The sequence below is a fragment of the Mobula hypostoma genome, chromosome 23 (genome assembly GCF_963921235.1).
Source record: "Mobula hypostoma chromosome 23, sMobHyp1.1, whole genome shotgun sequence".
Lineage (NCBI taxonomy): Eukaryota > Metazoa > Chordata > Chondrichthyes > Myliobatiformes > Myliobatidae > Mobula > Mobula hypostoma.
The window spans coordinates 1,233,816-1,251,987 of record NC_086119.1 but is presented as its reverse complement, the minus strand read 5'-3'; the positions used below and the strand labels follow the sequence as shown (position 1 = coordinate 1,251,987).

Sequence of the window (18,172 nt, the reverse complement as noted above, 5' to 3'; positions counted from 1 at the left end):
CTTTTATTTCTCTTATGGCCAGAAGGACGCTCTTGCTTAAATGGAAAGATGCGACCCTTCCTATTCACGCCCAATGGTTATGTGATGTGATGTTTAAATTTAGAGAAGATTCGATGCTGAACCTCTGAATCTAGTCAAGACTTTCAAACATTGTGGGGTCCTTTTCTGAATTATTTTCAAAACCTTTGATTGGTTGTTAAAGCACAGATGATCACTAATAATTTTTTTCCCTTTTTTTCTTTACTAATCAGCTTCAGTCTTGGTAGTGGGTTAGATTTTTTAAAATATAATAAAATGACTATATTTCAATGTTACGAATTGATTAACCTGTATGAATATAGGGTAAGGAGTCTTTATATGCCATTTAGTATAATATATATATATATTTTTCCTGTACTCTGTATTCTTATATGTAAATTAATAAAAATATTGGAAAAGAAGTAAGTGTTATAGTCACAGCCACAGCTGGGAAAGATATAGAGTGGGCAGCTGATTAAAGCTGGACTATAAGCTGCTCTGCACCAACCTATTTATAATGCCTGTACAGAAAAGAGCAGAGACTTTTGGGAAATGGAAAAATGACTGCACTTGCAAAGTCTCAGCATTTCCAATAAAATTCAGCCTCAACATTTGCGCTTCCATCCTTGTCAGTTCCTTCTTTCACATTTTATAGTTGTTTCCTTCCCTCACAGGGCACAGTACAAGAGCAAAAGCTCTCTTTTGGTGTAATCACAGACCTAGGAAGAAACAGCACCATTCTGTTGCTGTACCTGCATGTTAGCATTCCTGTTGGCAGGGAGGGATAGTGGGAGAGCCCCAATGGTTGTTGCAGGAAACAAGAGTAGCTGGAGATGAACCATTCACCTCCTTGCCATCACTCTGTTTAGAGGTGACATTGCATAGACTCTGGTTAGGAGATAGATGGTGCATGGTCCTCTGGGGTAATATCTGCATCAAACCACCTCCACAGATTCAGGTTATCTGAAACCAGATCTATAAGTAGACCATAAAATACAGCAGAAGAATTATGCCACTTGGCCTATTGATTCTGTATCACTATTTCACCATGTCTGATTCATTTTTCCTCTAAGCCCTAATCTTTAACCTTCTCCCCATATCCCTTCATGCCCTGACCAATAAAGAATCTATCAACCTCTAACTAAAGTATTTGTAAAGATTTGGCCACCACAGCTGTCTGTGGCAACTAATTCCACAGATTCACGACTCCGGCTAAAGAAATTCCCCCTCAGCTCCCTTCTAAAAGGACACCCCTCTATTCTGAGACCATGTCCTCTGGTCCTAGACTGTCCCACCATAGGAAACATCTTCTCCACATCCATTCTATCAAGATCTTTTGATAGATTTCAATGAGGTCACTCCTCATTTTTCTGAATTCCAGTGAATACAGGCCCAGAGCCATCAAACACTCTTCACATGACAAGCTGTTCAATCCTGGAATCATTTTTGTGAACTTCCTCAGTGTAAGCACATTCTTAGGGGCCCAAAACTGCTCACAATATTCCAACAGAGGCCTCACTAGTGCTTTATAAAGCCTCAACAATACATCCTTGCTTTTATATTATAGTCCTTTAGAAATGAATGATAACATCACATTTGTCTTCCACACCACATACTCAACCTGCAAATTAACCTTTAGGAAATCCTGCATGAGGACTCCAAGTCCCTTTGCACCTCAGATTTTTGAACTTTCTCTCCATTCAGAAAATAGTCTATCCTTTTATTTCTTCTACCAAAGTGCATGACTGTATACTTCCTGACACTTATTCCATCTGCTACTTTGCCTGATCTGATGAAGTCCTTCCATAGCATCTCTACTTTCTCAAAACTACCTGCCCCTCCACCAGTCCTCATATCATTTGCAAACTTTGTAAAACAGCCATCAATTCTGTCATCCAAGTCATTGACATAAAAAGTAGAAAGAAGTGGTCCTAACACAGATCCTGTGGAACACCACTAGTCACTGGCAGCCAACTAGAAAAGGCTCCCTTTATCGCCCCCCTGCCTCCTGCCAATAAGCCACTAATTTATCCATGTTAGTATCTTTCCTGTAATACCATAGGCTCTTAACTTAAGCATGCTCATGTGTGGCACTTTGTCAAAGGCCTTTTGAAAATCCAAGTACACAACATCAACCAATTCTCCTTTGTCTATCTTGCTTGTCATTTCTTCAAAAGAATTCCAACAGATTTTCCCTTCAGGAAATCATGCTGACTACAGCCTATTTATCATGTGCCTCCAAGCACCCCGAAACCACATCCTTAACAATTGATTTCAACATCTTCCCAATCACTGAGGTCAGACTAACTGGCCTATAATATCCTTTCTTCTGTCCCTCTCCCTTCTTGAACAGTGGAGTGACATTTGCAATTTTCCAGTCTTCTGGAACCATTTCAGGATCCAGCGATTCCTGAAAAATCATTACTAATGCCTCCACAATGTCTTCAGCCACCTTGTTCAGAACTCTGACGTGTATACCATCTCGTCCAGGTGACTTATCTACCGTTAGACCTTTCAGATTCCCCATGAATTTTCTCCCTAGGAAAGGTAACTTCACACACTTCTGAAACTTGACACCTGGAACCGCCAGCATATTGCTGGTGTCTTCTACAGTGAAGTCTGATGCAAGATACTTATTCAGTTCATCTGCCATTTCCTCTTCCCTCATTACTACCTCTCCAGCATCGTTTTCCAGTGGTCCGACATCCACTCTCACCACTCTTTTACACTTTATGTATCTGAAGAAACTTTAGGCATCCGCTTTAATATTATTGGCTAGCTTACTTTCATATTCCATCTTTTCCTCCTTAGTGACTTTTTTAGTTGACTTCTGTTGGTCATTAAAAGCTTCCCAGACCTCTAATTTCCGACTGAGTTTTCCTCCATTATATTCCCTCCCTTTGGCTTTTATGCTAGCTCTGACTTCTCTTGTTAGCTACGGTTGTTTCATCTTGCCGTCAGAATTCATCTTCCTTTTCGGGATGTACAGTATATATCCCGTGTCTTCCAAATTACTTCCAGAAATTTCAGACATCACTGCTCTGCTGTCATCCCTGCCACTGTTCTTTTCCAATCAATTTTGGCCAACTCCTCTCTCATGCTTCTGTAATTCCCTTTGCTTCAAAGGAGTAAAGGTGCTTATCATTGAAACCTTTTCTAGCAGAGTGGGCCAATTCTTGGAACTTTGTCACATGTATATCGAAACATACAGTGAAAGCATCGTTTGTGCCAATGACTAGCAAAGTCCAAAGATGTACTGGGGGAGCAGGCGCAGCCCACGTGTCATCGTGCTTCCAATGCCGACATAGCATGCCCACGACTTACTAACCCCAGCCCATGAATCTTGGGAATGAGGGAGGAAATCAGAGCACCCAGGAGAAACCAGATCACAGAAAGAATGCACAAACTCCTTACAGCCAGCAGCAGGAAATTAATCCCAATTGGTGATCACTGGCACTGTAAAGGATTGTGTTAATTGCTATGCCACCTGACATCCCAAATCCTGAAAGATCCCAGACTTGCAGATTATGGGGCACCAGCAAAGAGGAAATGAGGTCTGCGGCAGATCAGAAGTAATCCCAGTGAATGGTGGGGCTCAAGAGGCATGGTGACTTACTATCGTTTCTGTGATTGGAATGTACTTGATGGATAAAATGGTCTCCTTCTACATCATCATAATATAAAAACACAAAGACGTCCATGTGCCAAACCTGGTACAGTGTCCTTCCACTGGGAGCGTCAACAAGTGTTACTGAGCGCTGATCCACTAGTTCTAATGCCTGCAGAGCCTGTGGTCCAAAGACACATTTCAGCCTGGAAGAAAAACATCTTTCAGAAACAGTTTGTTATATTAAAACCAAGCAGATTATAACACAAGATCTGAATTTTCCTTATTCAGGAAATAGGCAGAAATGTTTTTCTCCCTCTTGTGTTCAATCCTAAAGCGATGAAGGAATAAAGAGCAATCCCTACCTCAACTGTTTTGAATATTGACTTACAACCTCACCCAATTACTGCTATTTTTGGTTACCAATGAAAGAATCAAGTCATTTAACCTCTTCAGCTCGTCGGATAATTGCATTTCTTAATGGCTAGAAGATCCATTTTGCTGAATTGGAAAGAAATTAATCCTCCTACCACATTTCATTGATTCTCTCAAACTATGCTGTGTCTAAATTTGGAAAAATTTAGAAGTGTTGTCTATTAAATTCAAAAAGACCTGGAGGCACTTTATTCAACATTTTCATATGACGTAATTTGACCTTTTCCAAACTTATTTTATTTCTTTGTAATATTGGTTGAGAGGAACGGAGTCGTCGACAATAAGGTTTTCTCTTTTTTTAAATGATGTTACCTAACAGCCCATGTCTCTTTTTCAGTTTAGTTGATTAATTCTGTTTAGATTAGTTTTTTTTTGGGGGGGGTTATAATTTTATTTTCCTTTTTCATGTTTTTTTTAGATATCTTTCTTTGTTTTTTATTGTTCATCTGTATCCTATATGACTGGGAGTTTTATTATTTAAGTGCCAACTGGCTTTATAATTACTTAGGCTAATTATAACAATGTATTCCCAATAACTTTGTATCATTACCATGTTATGTTTATTATTATGAAACTAATAAAAAGATTGAAGAAGCAAAGAGCAGTCGACTCACATACCACGACCTACCAGCCTTTGGCAGGACTCCTTTTCTCTTACCGTGTGCCCAGAGAATCGAACAGAAAATCAGCCACAAGGTTGTCAGTAGAGGAACAGTCAAGATGAGGGGTATGCAGACAATATGAACAGTACCAGGCCCAGGCAGTGAAGCGGGGTGGGGGGAGGGGGGGAATATGTAGACAATACGAACAGTACCAGGCCCAGGAAGTGAAGCGGGGTGGGCGGGGGGGGGGGGAATATGTAGACAATACAATTGTACCAGGCCCAGGCAGTGAAGCGGGGTGGGCGGGGGGGGGGGGGGAATATGTAGACAATACAATTGTACCAGGCCCAGGCAGTGAAGCGGGGTGGGTGGGGGGGGGAATATGTAGACAATACAATTGTACCAGGCCCAGGCAGTGAAGTGGGGGGGGGGGGAATATGTAGACAATACAATTGTACCAGGCCCAGGCAGTGAAGCGGGGTGGGTGGGGGGGGGGGGAATATGTAGACAATACAATTGTACCAGGCCCAGGCAGTGAAGTGGGGGGGGGGGGAATATGTAGACAATACAATTGTACCAGGCCCAGGCAGTGAAGTGTGTGTGTGGGGGCGGGGGGGGGGGGAAATATGTAGACAATACAAACAGTACCAGGCCCAGGCACTGAAGGGGGGTGGTGGGAGATACGTAGACTGTATGGAACAGTACCAGAATAACTTGGTAACTGTGACGTGCATTTCACTGAAATATAGTACTTTTATGGTATTAAATTATGAAGAAATGAGATTGAATACAGAAAGAACACACTGCTGTAGCAAGCATTTAAACTGGAAACAGCAATCTGATTTGAACCTGGGAGCAACAATATCTGAGGGCAAACATGCAGGGTGCAGCTGAGTGCATTTCTGGACTACTGTACACAGATTGAGTGTCCGTATCTACACAATATATTTGTCATTGGCGGAATACAACAAAGGTTCACTTTATGCCTGGGATGGTGGATCTGCTGAATGTGGAGATACTGTGTGGACCAGATTCATATTCCCCAGAGTTTAAAATAATGAGAGAATAATTACAAAATCCAATCGAATGTAACTGACTAGATGCAGGAGAAATCAAACACGAGGAAATCTGCAGATGCTGGAATTTCAAGCAACACACTTAAAAGTTGCTGGTGAACGCAGCAAGCCAGGCAGCATCACTAGGAAGAGCTACAGTCAACGTTTCAGTTCCAGAGAGAGTGATTCAGGACTGAGGAAAAATACCTTCACTTTGGAGGATGGTGAAGCTGTACACCCCTCCACCAGAGGGTAGCAGAGATTGCAAGTACATCTGAGGAGATTCTTTAGCAGGTGTTGGGAAAGGAAGAAATTGTGATTTGAGATGGATGATCAACATATTTATCGTAGATGGTAGAACAGACTTGAAGGACAGAATGCCCTACTTCTTCTCATTAAACCAGTCCCAGCTGACAAGTATTCAGACTATAATCTGCCCCACTCCAACTCTCAACTCCACAAGAAAATAGGCGGTCCGTGTGTTATGAAATAATGTTCATTAAAGCAACCGTCCTAAAATCTCAGTAACACACTTACTAGCTCATGTTCCAGATATTGGTCAGATCACCTGAACATGTGACTCTGGGTCTTTGATCAGCACACAGACATGAGCCCATGCGGATGCCAGCCAACACATTGTCCACTTGCGGAATGCAAACCCACGAATAATCCCCATGTGGAGTGTGCAGGTATGAACCTGTGTATTGTCCGAAGTAGAGGGTTCAGGTGTCAACTGTATATTGTCCACGTTTGGAGAGTGCAGGTGTGAACTGTATATTGTCCCTGTGCGGAGCATGCAGGTGTGAACTAGTCATTTGGCCCATCATGTCCATACTGACCTTTTTCCTCTGTAACACCCGTTGAATTTGCCCACATTAGGTCCATGTCTTACGCTTTAGTATCTGTTTAAATGTCTCTTAAATGTAGTAAATTATCAGATTCCATCACCTTCTCTGGCACTGTGTTCTAAATGTTAGCTTTCCCCTAGATTTCCTTCAAAATTCCATTTCCCTCATTCCCCCCCCCTTTAAAACCATGACCTCCTGCTTTTGCTACCTCCCACAAGGGCAAAAAGATTCTGGCTCTATGTCCCTTTCAATCCTATAACCTCTATCCTGTCATCCCTCAGTCTCCTTCACTCCAGGGAAATGACCCCTGTCCAAACACTCATCCCCAATAACTAAACTCCTCCAACCGCAGTGACATCCTAGTGAATCTCCCTGTACTCACGCCAGCACAACCACATCCTTTCTCTAGTGTGGAAATGAGAAACGTACACAATACTCCAAGTGTGGTCCAAACAGTGTTTTGTACAGTTGCAAAATACCACAATGTTTATATTCTATGTCCCCAGCTACTAAGGCAAACATACTGTAAAAATGGGCATTCTGTATAATAAACTATTACATTACAGTAATGTGATCCAAATCCATTTGAGAATCTGGCAAGAGAGCTTCAGAGTTTAGGAAGCATAAGGTGATAGACATGTACTCACATCAAAAGCAGTTCATCTGTCACTGAAAAACACAAAGCAAGGAAACATATCAATGACATTTGAGAAACATACGTAGTCTCAACACAAACGCAGCTAAGCACACGACTCAGATACTCCAATCTATCCACACAACCTATTTAAAATTACGCTGTTGGCCTATCTCAGTGTGACTGAGAGATACAACATGGAAACAAGCCTTTCAACCCAAGGAATCTGTTCCAGCTACTATCTAGATATTCCTATTAATACCATTTCAATACTCTCCTTCGAGGTTCTACCCCTCACCTACACATTAGGGGCCATTTTCAGCTCTACCACCCTGCATGTATTTGGGCTGCTAAGAGGAGCATATCACACACCACGGGTGTGATGAGCTTCTCCGTGGATTGTCACCTTGTCGTGGTGGAGAGGCTTGTGTGGTCCTGAGATCCCGAGAGCGATGCCGTCTGGAGTTATGCTCCTGGTAGGGTCACCCATGGCGGTAAGGTTGAGGGGGAGGTCCCTGACAAAGCACAATCCAACCAAGACCTCAATGGTGGAACAGGCGGACAAAGTTTCTTCCAACTCAACGGCTGTGAAGGCGGATGAAGGCTGCAACTAATCCATCAGCTCCAATCGTCGTGGTTTCCATGCCATTGGAATCAGTTGGTTGATTTGTGAAGTATTGTGTGTTTCTTGGAGTGCAACATCAAGTACACGTTAAACAAATACACACACAGGCGTCTTCGCTCTTGTAGGCCACTTCTTCAGAACGAAGACCATCATCCTCGACCTCGAGGGATAGCCACGACGACGACACACCATAGGGAAATCCTTGCAGTCACAGGACGTACAAACACCATACAGACAGCACCAAATATGAAGATTGGAGGTGGCTGGGTAGTGCTAAAAGGCAGATTATGCTACAGCTGAATGTGCATGTAGGTGCCAGAGTCATCAATGAACATTAAGACAAATCACCCAGAACTCGTCACAGAGAAAAAGCACACAAGGCTGAGTAAATGTTTTCCCACTGGAGGGGAGTGGCACATCAGTACACATTGTTGGAAACAGCAGGAATAAATATTGCAATATAAAAGCAGCATGCTCCCCTGGACATTGTCCTGAAGTGTTTCTGCAGCTCCGGTAATACATGAGGCAGTGCTACAATTCAGCTGGAATACAGTAACACCAAAAACCCTTTTGTTTTAGGCGTGGAGTTTACAACAAGTTATCAAATTACTTCAGCAAATCAGTGACCAAAGCAGTCTTTGAAGGTTTATGGTCTTGTGGGGAGTATCAATGTAATTTCACCTCATTTCAAAACTGTTCACATTACTGGGGAAGCAGACTAGATAAACCATAATAAGACCATAAGACATAGGAGCAGAATTAGGCTATTTGGCCTATAGAGTCTGCTCCATCATTCAATCATGGCTGATTCCTTTTTCTTCTCCTCAACCCCACTTCCTGGCCTTCTCCCTGTAACCTTTGATGCCGCGTCCAATCAAGAAATTATCAAGCTCTGCCTGAAATATGCCCAATGACCTGGCCTCCACAGCTGCTTGTGGTAGCAAATTCCACAAATTCACCAGTCTCTGCCTAATGACATTTCTCCACATTTCTGTTTTAAATGGACACCCCTCTATCTAGACGTTATGTCCTCTTGTCCTAGACTCCCCCACCTTGGGAAATATCTTTTCCACATCTACTCTGTCTAGGCCTTTCAACATTCCAAAGGCTTCAATGTGATCCCCTCCTCATCCTTCTAATTTCAAATGAGTACAGAACCAGAGCAAACAAATATTCCTCATATGAAAACCCCTTCATTCCTAGAATTATTCTTGTGAATAGCCTCTGTATCCTTTCCAATGCCAGCACATCTTTTCTTAGATGAGGAGCCAAAACTGTTCACAATACTCAGGGCAAGTCCTCACCAGTGCCTTATAAAACTTCAGCATCACGTCCCTGCTCTTGAATTCTAGACCTCTTGAAATGAATGCTAACACTGCATTTGCCTTCCTCACCACTGACTCTACCTGCAAATTCTACACAAGGACTCCCAAGTCCCCTAGCATCTCAGATTTTTAGATTTTCTCCCCACTTAGAAAATAGTCTGCACATTTATTTCTACTACCAAAGTTCATGACCATGCATTTTTCAACATTGCATTTCATTTGCCACTTTCGTGCCCATTCTCCTCATCTGTCTAAGTTCTTCTACAGCCCACCGGTTTCCTCAACACTACCTGCCCCACCACCAATTTTTGCATCACCTTCAAATTTGGTAACAAAGTCATCTGTTCCATCATCTAAATCATTGATATACAGCATAAAAAGAGCAGTCCCAATACCAACCCCTGTAGTACACCACTTGCTGCCTCATACCTATTAGCCAATACTCTAACCATGCCATTAACTTTCTTGTAATAACATGGGCTGTTAACTTGGTTAGCAGCCTCATGGGCCAAATAGGCTTAATTCCTCTACGTCTTATGGTTTAAAATCAGAATACTGCGAATATTCAACAGATCTGACAGCATCTATGGATCATGTTGTTGAAAATGGCATTACAGGCAGATAGAGTTGTAAAGAGAGCTTCTGGCACAGTGGCCTCAGAAATAAAACTGAATACAAGTATTAGGATGTTGGAGTTGTACAAGATGTTGTTGAGGCCTAATTTGGAGTATTGCATGCAGTTCTGATCACCTACCTACAGGAATGATATCAATAAGAATGAAAGAATACAGAGAAAATTTACAAGGATGTTGCCGGCAATTGAGGACCTGATTATAGGGAAAGGTTGAATAGGTTAGAACTTTATTCTGGTATTGGCAACTGCTACCTTAGGAAAACCAACCTTATAGCCTTTAAAAGACCCATTTATTCCAACACTGTCCCTTCTATCTGATGACCAGTCTTCAATCCAAGTTAAACACTTAGACCATAAGATATAGGAGCAGAAGTAGGCCATTCGGACCATCACGTCTGCTCCGCCATTCAATCATAGGCTGATCCAATTCTTCCAGTCATCCCCACTCCCCTGCCTTCTCCCCATACCATTTGAAGCCCTGGCTAATCAAGAACTTATCTATCTCTACCTTAAATGCGTCCAATGACTTGGCCTCCACAGCCGCTCGTGGCAACAAATTCCACAGATTTACCACTCTCTGACTAAAGTAATTTCTCCGCATCCCTGTTCTAAATGGACGTTCTTCAATCCTGAAGTCATGCCCTCTTGCCCTGGACTCACCTATCATGGGAATTAACTTTGCCATATCTAATCTGTTCAGGCCTTTTAACATTTGGAATGTTTCTATGAGATCCCCCCTCATTCTCCTGAACTCCAGGGAATACAGCCCAAGAGCTGCCAGACGTTCCTCATACGGTAACTCTTTCTTTGCTGGAATCATTCTCTTGAATCTTCTTGAACCTTTTCCAATGTCAGTACAGTAAATACAATACTTCAAGTGTGGCCTCACAAGTACCTTATAGAGCCTCAACATCAAATCCCTGCTCTTATATTCTATACTTCTAGAAATGAATGCCAACATTGCACTTGTCTTCTTCACCACTGACTCAACCTGGAGGCTAACCTTTAGGGTATCCTGCACAAGGACTCCCAAGTCCCTTTACATCTCTGCATTTTGAATTCTCTCCCCATCTAAATAATACTCTGCCCATTTATTTCTTCCACCAAAGTGCATGACCATACACTTTCCAACATTGTATTTCATTTCCCATTTCTTTGCCCATTCCCCTAAACCAATTAAGTCTCTCTGCAGGCTCTCTGTTTCCTCAACACTACTTGCTCCTCAGCCTCCCTTTGTATCATCAACAAACTTAGCCACAAATGCATTAATCCCCATAGTCCAAATCATTGACATACATCGCAAACAGCAGCAGTCCCGACACGGACCCCTGTGGAACTCCACTGGTAACCGGCAGCCAGCCAGAATAGGATCCCTTTATTCCCACTCTCTGTTTTCTGCCAATCAACCAATGCTCCATCCATGTTAGTAACACCCCTGTAATTCCATGGGCTCTTAGCTTGCTAAAAACAGCTTCATGTGCGGCACCTTGTCAAAGGCCTTCTGAAAATCCAAGTATACCACATCTACTGCATCTCCTTTGTCTACCCTGCTTGTAATTTCCTCAATAAATTGAAGTAGGTTAGTCAAGCAGGATTTTCCTTTCAAGAAACCACGTTGGCTTTGGCCTATCATGTCATGTGCCTCTAGGTATTCCATAATCTCATCCCTAACGATCGATTCCAACAACTTCCCAACCACTGATGTCAGGCTAACAGGTCTATAGTTTCTTTTCTGCTGCCTCCCACTCTTCTTAAATAGCAGAGTAACATTTGCAATTTTCCTGTCATCTGGTACAATGCTAGAATCTATCGATTCTTTGAAAGATCATTCATGCCTCTGCAAGCTCTCCGGCTAATTCCTTCAGAACTCAAGTGTGCATTCCATCAAGTCCAGGAGATTTATCCACCCTCAGACCATTAAGCTTCCTCTCAGTACCTCCCCCAGAAGAGGCCTCAATGATCCAGGAACCTGAAGCCCTGCCCCCTACACCAGTCTCTCAGCCATGCATTAATATGCCTGAACATGGTATTCTTGTGCTAATTAGCATGTGGCACAGGCAGCAATCCTGAGATTACTGCCCTGGAGGTCCAGTTTTTCATCTTCCTACTCAACTCCCTGAATTCTCTCTTCAGGACCTCCTCCCTTTTTCCACCTATGTTATTGGTACCAATGTGTACCAAGACTTCTGGCTGTTCACCCGCTCCCTTCAGAATACTCTGCACCCGATCCGAGACATCCCGTACCCTGGCACCTGGGAGGTACACCATGCGGGTATCTCTCTCAGGCTGACAGTACCGCCTGTCTGTACCCCTCACTATGGAATCCCCTATGACTACCGTATTTCTCATTTTATTCTCTCCCTTCTGCACCATGGAACCAGGCTCAGTGCCAGAGACCTGATTGCCGTGGTTGTCCTCTGTCAGGTCACCCCCCTCAACAGCATTCAAAATGAGATAACGATTACTGAGGGGGATGGCCACAGGGGTGCTTTCTATTATCTGAGCTCTTCCCATCCTTCCCCTGACAAGTCACCCACTTATCTAAATCCGCAGTTTCTGGATGACTAATCCCTCGGATTCCCACATCTGACACGCAGAGCAAAGTACTAACCCTACAGATATGCTCTCTATTCTTCCAAAAACATACAAGAGAAAAGAAAAGTCCACTTACCTTGCCAAAACCTGAATGAGCCAAAGCCCTACCACTCTGCCTCAGACCACTCCTTTGATCTTAACTTCCCCATTAAAATTCATCTAAGTAATTTATGAAAAACACAAAGAGTAGGGGTCTCAGGACAGATCCCTGCAGAACACCACTGGTCACTGAACTCGAGGCAGAATATGCTCCATCAGCTACCGTTCTCTGCCTTCTGAATCCACATAGGTTTAAGTTTCTGAATGAGCCTTTCAAGGGGAACCTTGCTGAACACTTTGCGAAAATTCACTGCACTTTCAATTTGTTTTGTCACATCCTCAAGAATTTCAGTCAGGCTCATCAGCATGACCAGCCCTTCACAACAGCAAGATGATTATTCCTAATCAGACTGTGCTTCTCCAAATGCTTGTAAATCCTGTATCCAATAGTTTGCCTATCACTGACAAGACTCACTAGTCTATAATTCTCAGGATGATCCCAATCACCTTTCTTGAATAAATGAATAACATTTGCCCTCCTCCTATCTTCTGGTATTAATCCTGTGGCTGGTGAGGTAGCAAAGATCATTGCCAAAAGGTGAAACAATCTCTTCCCTTGCTCCCCATAGTAATCTGGGATATATCCTATCCAACCCCGGGGACTTAGCTTTCCTAATGTTTTTCAAAAGTTCCAGCACATCCTCTGTCTTAACACTGACATGTTGCAGCATGATAGCCTGTTCTACACTGACCTCGCATTCATCAACATTCCTCTCACAGTGAATACTGAGGCAACGTACTCATTAAGGACCTCCCCTCCCTCCTGCACTCCAGCCACGTTTCCTCTTTTATCCCTGATTGGTCCTACCCTCACACAAGTCATTGCCTTGTTCTTCATGTACATGATTTGAATACATCAAGTTTTTATAAATTTGTATTTAATTTCTTAATTATGAACTCCAGCATCATCTCAAGAGCAATTTTGCACTAACAGGTCAATAGTTTTCCCAACCTGAGTCTCTCTTTGTTCTTAAATAGAAATACCACATTCATGATTTTATTTTAAATCAGCTGGAGGCCTTCTGGAACATGATGGGTTCTAACATCTTTGTAGCCACTTCCTCCACGATTTTGAATATAGAACATCAGATCCTAACAATCTCTGCTTTTAGTTCTCTTAGATTTTCCAAGTTTGAAGTAACCCCTCTCAAGAGGCACAAGTTCCTCCCTCCCAACTTAAACTAATTCCTTGGGATGTTTGTAATGCCCTTCGCCGGAAAAATAACTGCAAAGTATCAGTTTAGATAGCAAGCTACAAGCTTCCACCACTTTCTGAGTATTCCTTGCTCTCCTTTGTCCTTTTCCAATTGCTTTGTAACTACACTTCCTAGTTTTTAATCTCTTTGTTAAGGGAACAACCCCAGTGTATCTAATTGAATATCTCCAACTTATTCAACTTTTCCTTATGGTTAAAATTATCCAGTCTGGCAATACTTTCAGAAATTATTGCACATCTTCTTGGAGACGGCACGTCAGGTATGTGTATGAGTACAGTGGTGCTTGAAAGTTTGTGAAGCCTGTATACTTTTCTCTATTTCTGCATAAATACGACTTAAAATATGATCAGATCTTTATACGTCCTAAACGTAGATAAAGAGAACCCAATTAAATAACAGAAAAACGTTATATTTGTTCATCTATTAATTGAGAAAAATGATCCAATATTCCATGTATTTGTTGGAAAAAGTATGTGAACGTCTTCAGCATGTGTGTGTGAATGGAAAAAGTTCTAAATGGCGTCCAGTGTTGAGTGGTACACCCCAGGGCAGAGTGCTGGGCCCACATTTGTTTTTACTTTACACTAATGACATCCACAAAAAGATGCGCTCCAAAAAGATCTTGATAGTATGGTTGAGTGGTCACAATAATGGGGCGTGCAGTTCCATCCTTCCAGATGTGAAACCATGCGTGTCACCAGGAAGAGAAAACCAGGTAAAACATCATATAAAATCCTGGGTGTCACCCTTGAAGAAACAAAACAGAAAACAGATCAAGTATCTTGGTATCAAAATCCAGACTGATCTACGCTGGAATAGACGAAGGGTCTCGGCCTGAAACGTTGACCGTTCGTTTCCACGGATGCTGCCCAACCTGCTGAGTTCCTCCAGCGTGTTGTGCGTGATGCAACAGGAGTCCTAAATTTTTTGAGATGCAACTTTCATCATTGTTCAACTTCAGTCAAGGAGAAGTTGTACCTCACCCTTGTTAGGCCACATTTGGAATATGAAGTTGCTGCATGGGACCCATACACAAACAAAAACACTACTTCCATCGAGCGAGTCCAAAGACAGGCAGCCCGATTTGTCACAAATACCTATGAGAGAGAAGTGAGTGTTACTCAACTTTTAAATTCATTAAAGTGGAACTCTCTCCAAGATAGACGTGAAGCACACCGCCTGACCTGTTTTTACAAAATGTTAAATGGTCAACTTGACATAGACTACCAATCCCACATCAAACCCAAACCTATTAGGAGCAGACAAGGGCACTCAATTCAATTTGAAATATTAACTACCAAGTCAAATGTGTACTGCAATTCATTTTTTCCCTGCACAACTATAGCATGAAATAATCTTCATCCTACCATAGTCACACAACCAAACCCAATTAAATTTAAGGCAGCTTTTCTTCTTCAAAAATCTTCTTCTTAAGTCCACCCAGTTTAAATTCCACGCAGAATATTTTGGAGGATCAAGAACCTCTGCAGTATTGCCTTTTACAAAAGCAATTTGGAGTGAGTGTTCCAATGAATGAGATGAGATTGGAAGTGTGGGTTGTAGAGATGCCCTACCCTATTTAAAAAAAAGACACACAAAATCAGGTTACTGATAGAGCCTATTCTTCTCAAGTAAGATCTGTTCATGTGCACCATGCCTTGATCAAAACAACTTTCAGAGGACCTTAGAAGAAGAATTGTAGAAATGCATGAAGTTGGAAAAGGCTACAAAAGCATTTCTAAAAACCCTGACTGTTCATCTGTCCACAGTAAGAGAAATTGTCTACAAATGGAAGAAAACTCAGTACTGTTGTTACTCTCCGTAACAGTGGGCATTCTACAAAGATAACACCAAGAGCACATGCTGAAGGTGAAAAAGAACCCAAGGGCAACAGTTAAAAGGCCTGCAGATATCTCCAGAACTTGAGAAAGACTCTGTTCATGTGTCCATTATAAGAAAACACTGAACAAGAATGGTGTTCATGGAAGGACACCATGGAGGAAATCACTGCTCTCCAAAAAAAAACATTGCTGCACATCTCAAGTTTGCAAAAAGACCACGTGGATGTTCTACAATGCTTCTGGGACAATGTTCTGTGGACAGATGAGACAGAAGTCGAACTTTTTGGCAGATATACACGTTGCTATGGTTGGAGAGAAAAGGGCACTGTACACCAACAGTAAAATGTCATCCCAACTGCGAAGCATGGTGGAAAGAGCATCATGGTTTGGGGCCGCTTTGCTGCCTACGGACCTGGACAGCTGGCAATCGTTAAAGGAACAATGAATTCAAAATTGTATCAAGACATTTTACAGGAAGATGTCAGTGCAGTATTCCATCACCTGAAGCTGAATAGAAGTTGGATAATGCAACAAGACAATGATTCGAAAGACAAGAGTAAATCGACAACAGAATGGTTTAAAAAGAAGAAAATGTGTATTTTGGAATGGCTGAGTCAAAGTCCTGACTTTAATCCTATAGAAATGTTGTGGAAAGACCTGAAGCAAGCAGTTTGTGTTAGGAAGTTAACCAACATCCCAATGTTCAAGCAGATCTGTAAGGAGGAATGGTGTAAAATTTCTCCAAGCCTATCTGCAGACTTGATCAACAATTACTGGAAACATTTGGCTGAAGTAATTGCTGTACAACAGGGTCACACCAGTTAATGAAAGCAAAGGTTCACATACTTTTTCCAACAAGTACATGTAATATTGCATCATTTCTCTCAATAAATAAATGAACAAGTATAATTTTTTTTGTGTTATTTATTTAATTGGGTTCTCTTTATCTAGTTTTGGGACTTATGTGAAGATCTGATCATATTTTAGGTCATATTTATGCAGAAATAGAGAAAAGTATACAGCATTCATGAACTTTCTAGTACCACTGTACATTTTTCCTCAAAAGTGGCAACATAGGTAGACAGGTGGAGGTGGTGGTGCTTGGAATTCTGGCCTACTTTATTCAGGGCATTGAGTGCAGGAGTTGGGATGTCATCTGGCAAATGATTTTTTTTAAAGTACAGAGAGTGGCTGGGTACGTGGAATGTGCTGCCAGAGGTGGAAATTGAGGAAGATACATTAGAGACATTTAATAGATTCTTAGGTAGCCACACGAATGATAGAAAAATGACAGAAGGCTACATGTGAGGGTAGGATTAGGTTAATCTTGGAGCAGATTAAAGGGCCAGCACAACATTGTGGGTTGAAGGGCCTGTATTGTTCCATGCACGAGTTGTATGTGAGACCACTAACAACACTGCACTCAGCGTTTAGAGCAGGGGTTCCAAATCTGGGGTCCATGGACTCCTCCGTTATTGTAGGGGTCCGACAAAGATCACACCAAGAGCACAACACGCAATACTGAAGGAGATGAAAAAGAACGCAAGGGCAACAGCAAAAGGCCTGCAGATATCTCCAGAACTTGCTAAAGACTCTGTTCATGTGTCCATTATAAGAAAAACACTGCACAAGAATGATATTAATGGAAGGACACCATGGAGGAAATCACAGCTCTCCAAAAAAACAAACACTGCTGCACATCTCAAGTTTGCAAAACCACATGGATGTTCTACAACACTTTTGGGACAATGTTCTGTGGACAGATAAGACAAAAGTAGTTTGAGAACCCCTGCTTTAGAGAAATATGGACCAAACACAGTTGAATGGGACTTGTTTGGATGGACACTTGGTCAGCCAATAAGAGCTGGGCTGAAGGGCCTATTTTGTACTGTACTACAGCTCAATCACATTCACAATGTCATTATATGCAATGTTTGTAATCATGTGTCTCAAATCCACTGGAAACTAGAATCACTGGAACTTTCAGTGGTCCTGTGGGAACGAGAACTGACTGCTCAGCCAGGGCCATGATCAGCTTTGTGCTTGTTCCATCCAATCACTCACATTGCAAAGACTGCTGGTAAACTTCCTGAACTTTATTCAGTAGCTCTGCCATCACCACAGGAAGGAGGCCCAATGAAGGGGCCATCTTCACGCCGTGGCTCTGCGAAGGAAATCAGAAAACACAGTCAGCAACAGCAAAGGTGACTGGGAGCGTTGATCTAAACCAACAGGGTAGGCAGCAAGAGAGAGGAAGAGGATTACGATGCACAAAGGAGTGAGTGTTCGATGAATCAGTACAGAAGATGAGGAAATTCAAAGAGGTGCGTGTATTGAGGTTGGTGAGTTACAGGTATTGTATAACTACTCATGAGATGATGTATGGCTCAAGTAGTAAATATTCCAGAAACAAACAGGCCAGAAAAGGTAGATAAGAAATAAAACATGAGGTGGGCAGCACTAATTAACAGTGTCTGGAGTAGGAGGAGGCAACACAACCCTTGGGCCTGCTTCACCATTTCATATCATCTTAGCTGATCCAAAACTGGCCAGCTCCACCATTCCATATCATAGCTGATCCAACAGTGGCCTGCTCCACCATTTTGTATCATCTCAGTTGATCCAAAACTGACCTGC

The 18,172-nt window shown here is 42.2% G+C and overlaps 1 protein-coding gene across 4 annotated transcripts in view; it reads right to left on the bottom strand.

Moving 5' to 3' along the window:
• Positions 1–18,172, bottom strand: part of zswim7 (zinc finger, SWIM-type containing 7) — a 42,096-nt gene that overhangs the window by 12,819 nt on the left and 11,105 nt on the right. For all 4 annotated transcript variants that reach the window (XM_063031076.1, XM_063031074.1, XM_063031077.1 and 1 more), the window contains exons 2-4: positions 17,600–17,699; positions 7,213–7,234; positions 3,729–3,831 (exon numbers count right to left, since the gene is read on the bottom strand). In XM_063031076.1, the coding sequence (XP_062887146.1) occupies positions 3,729–3,831; positions 7,213–7,234; positions 17,600–17,699 (225 nt within the window). The remainder of the gene's footprint in view (positions 1–3,728; positions 3,832–7,212; positions 7,235–17,599; positions 17,700–18,172) is intronic.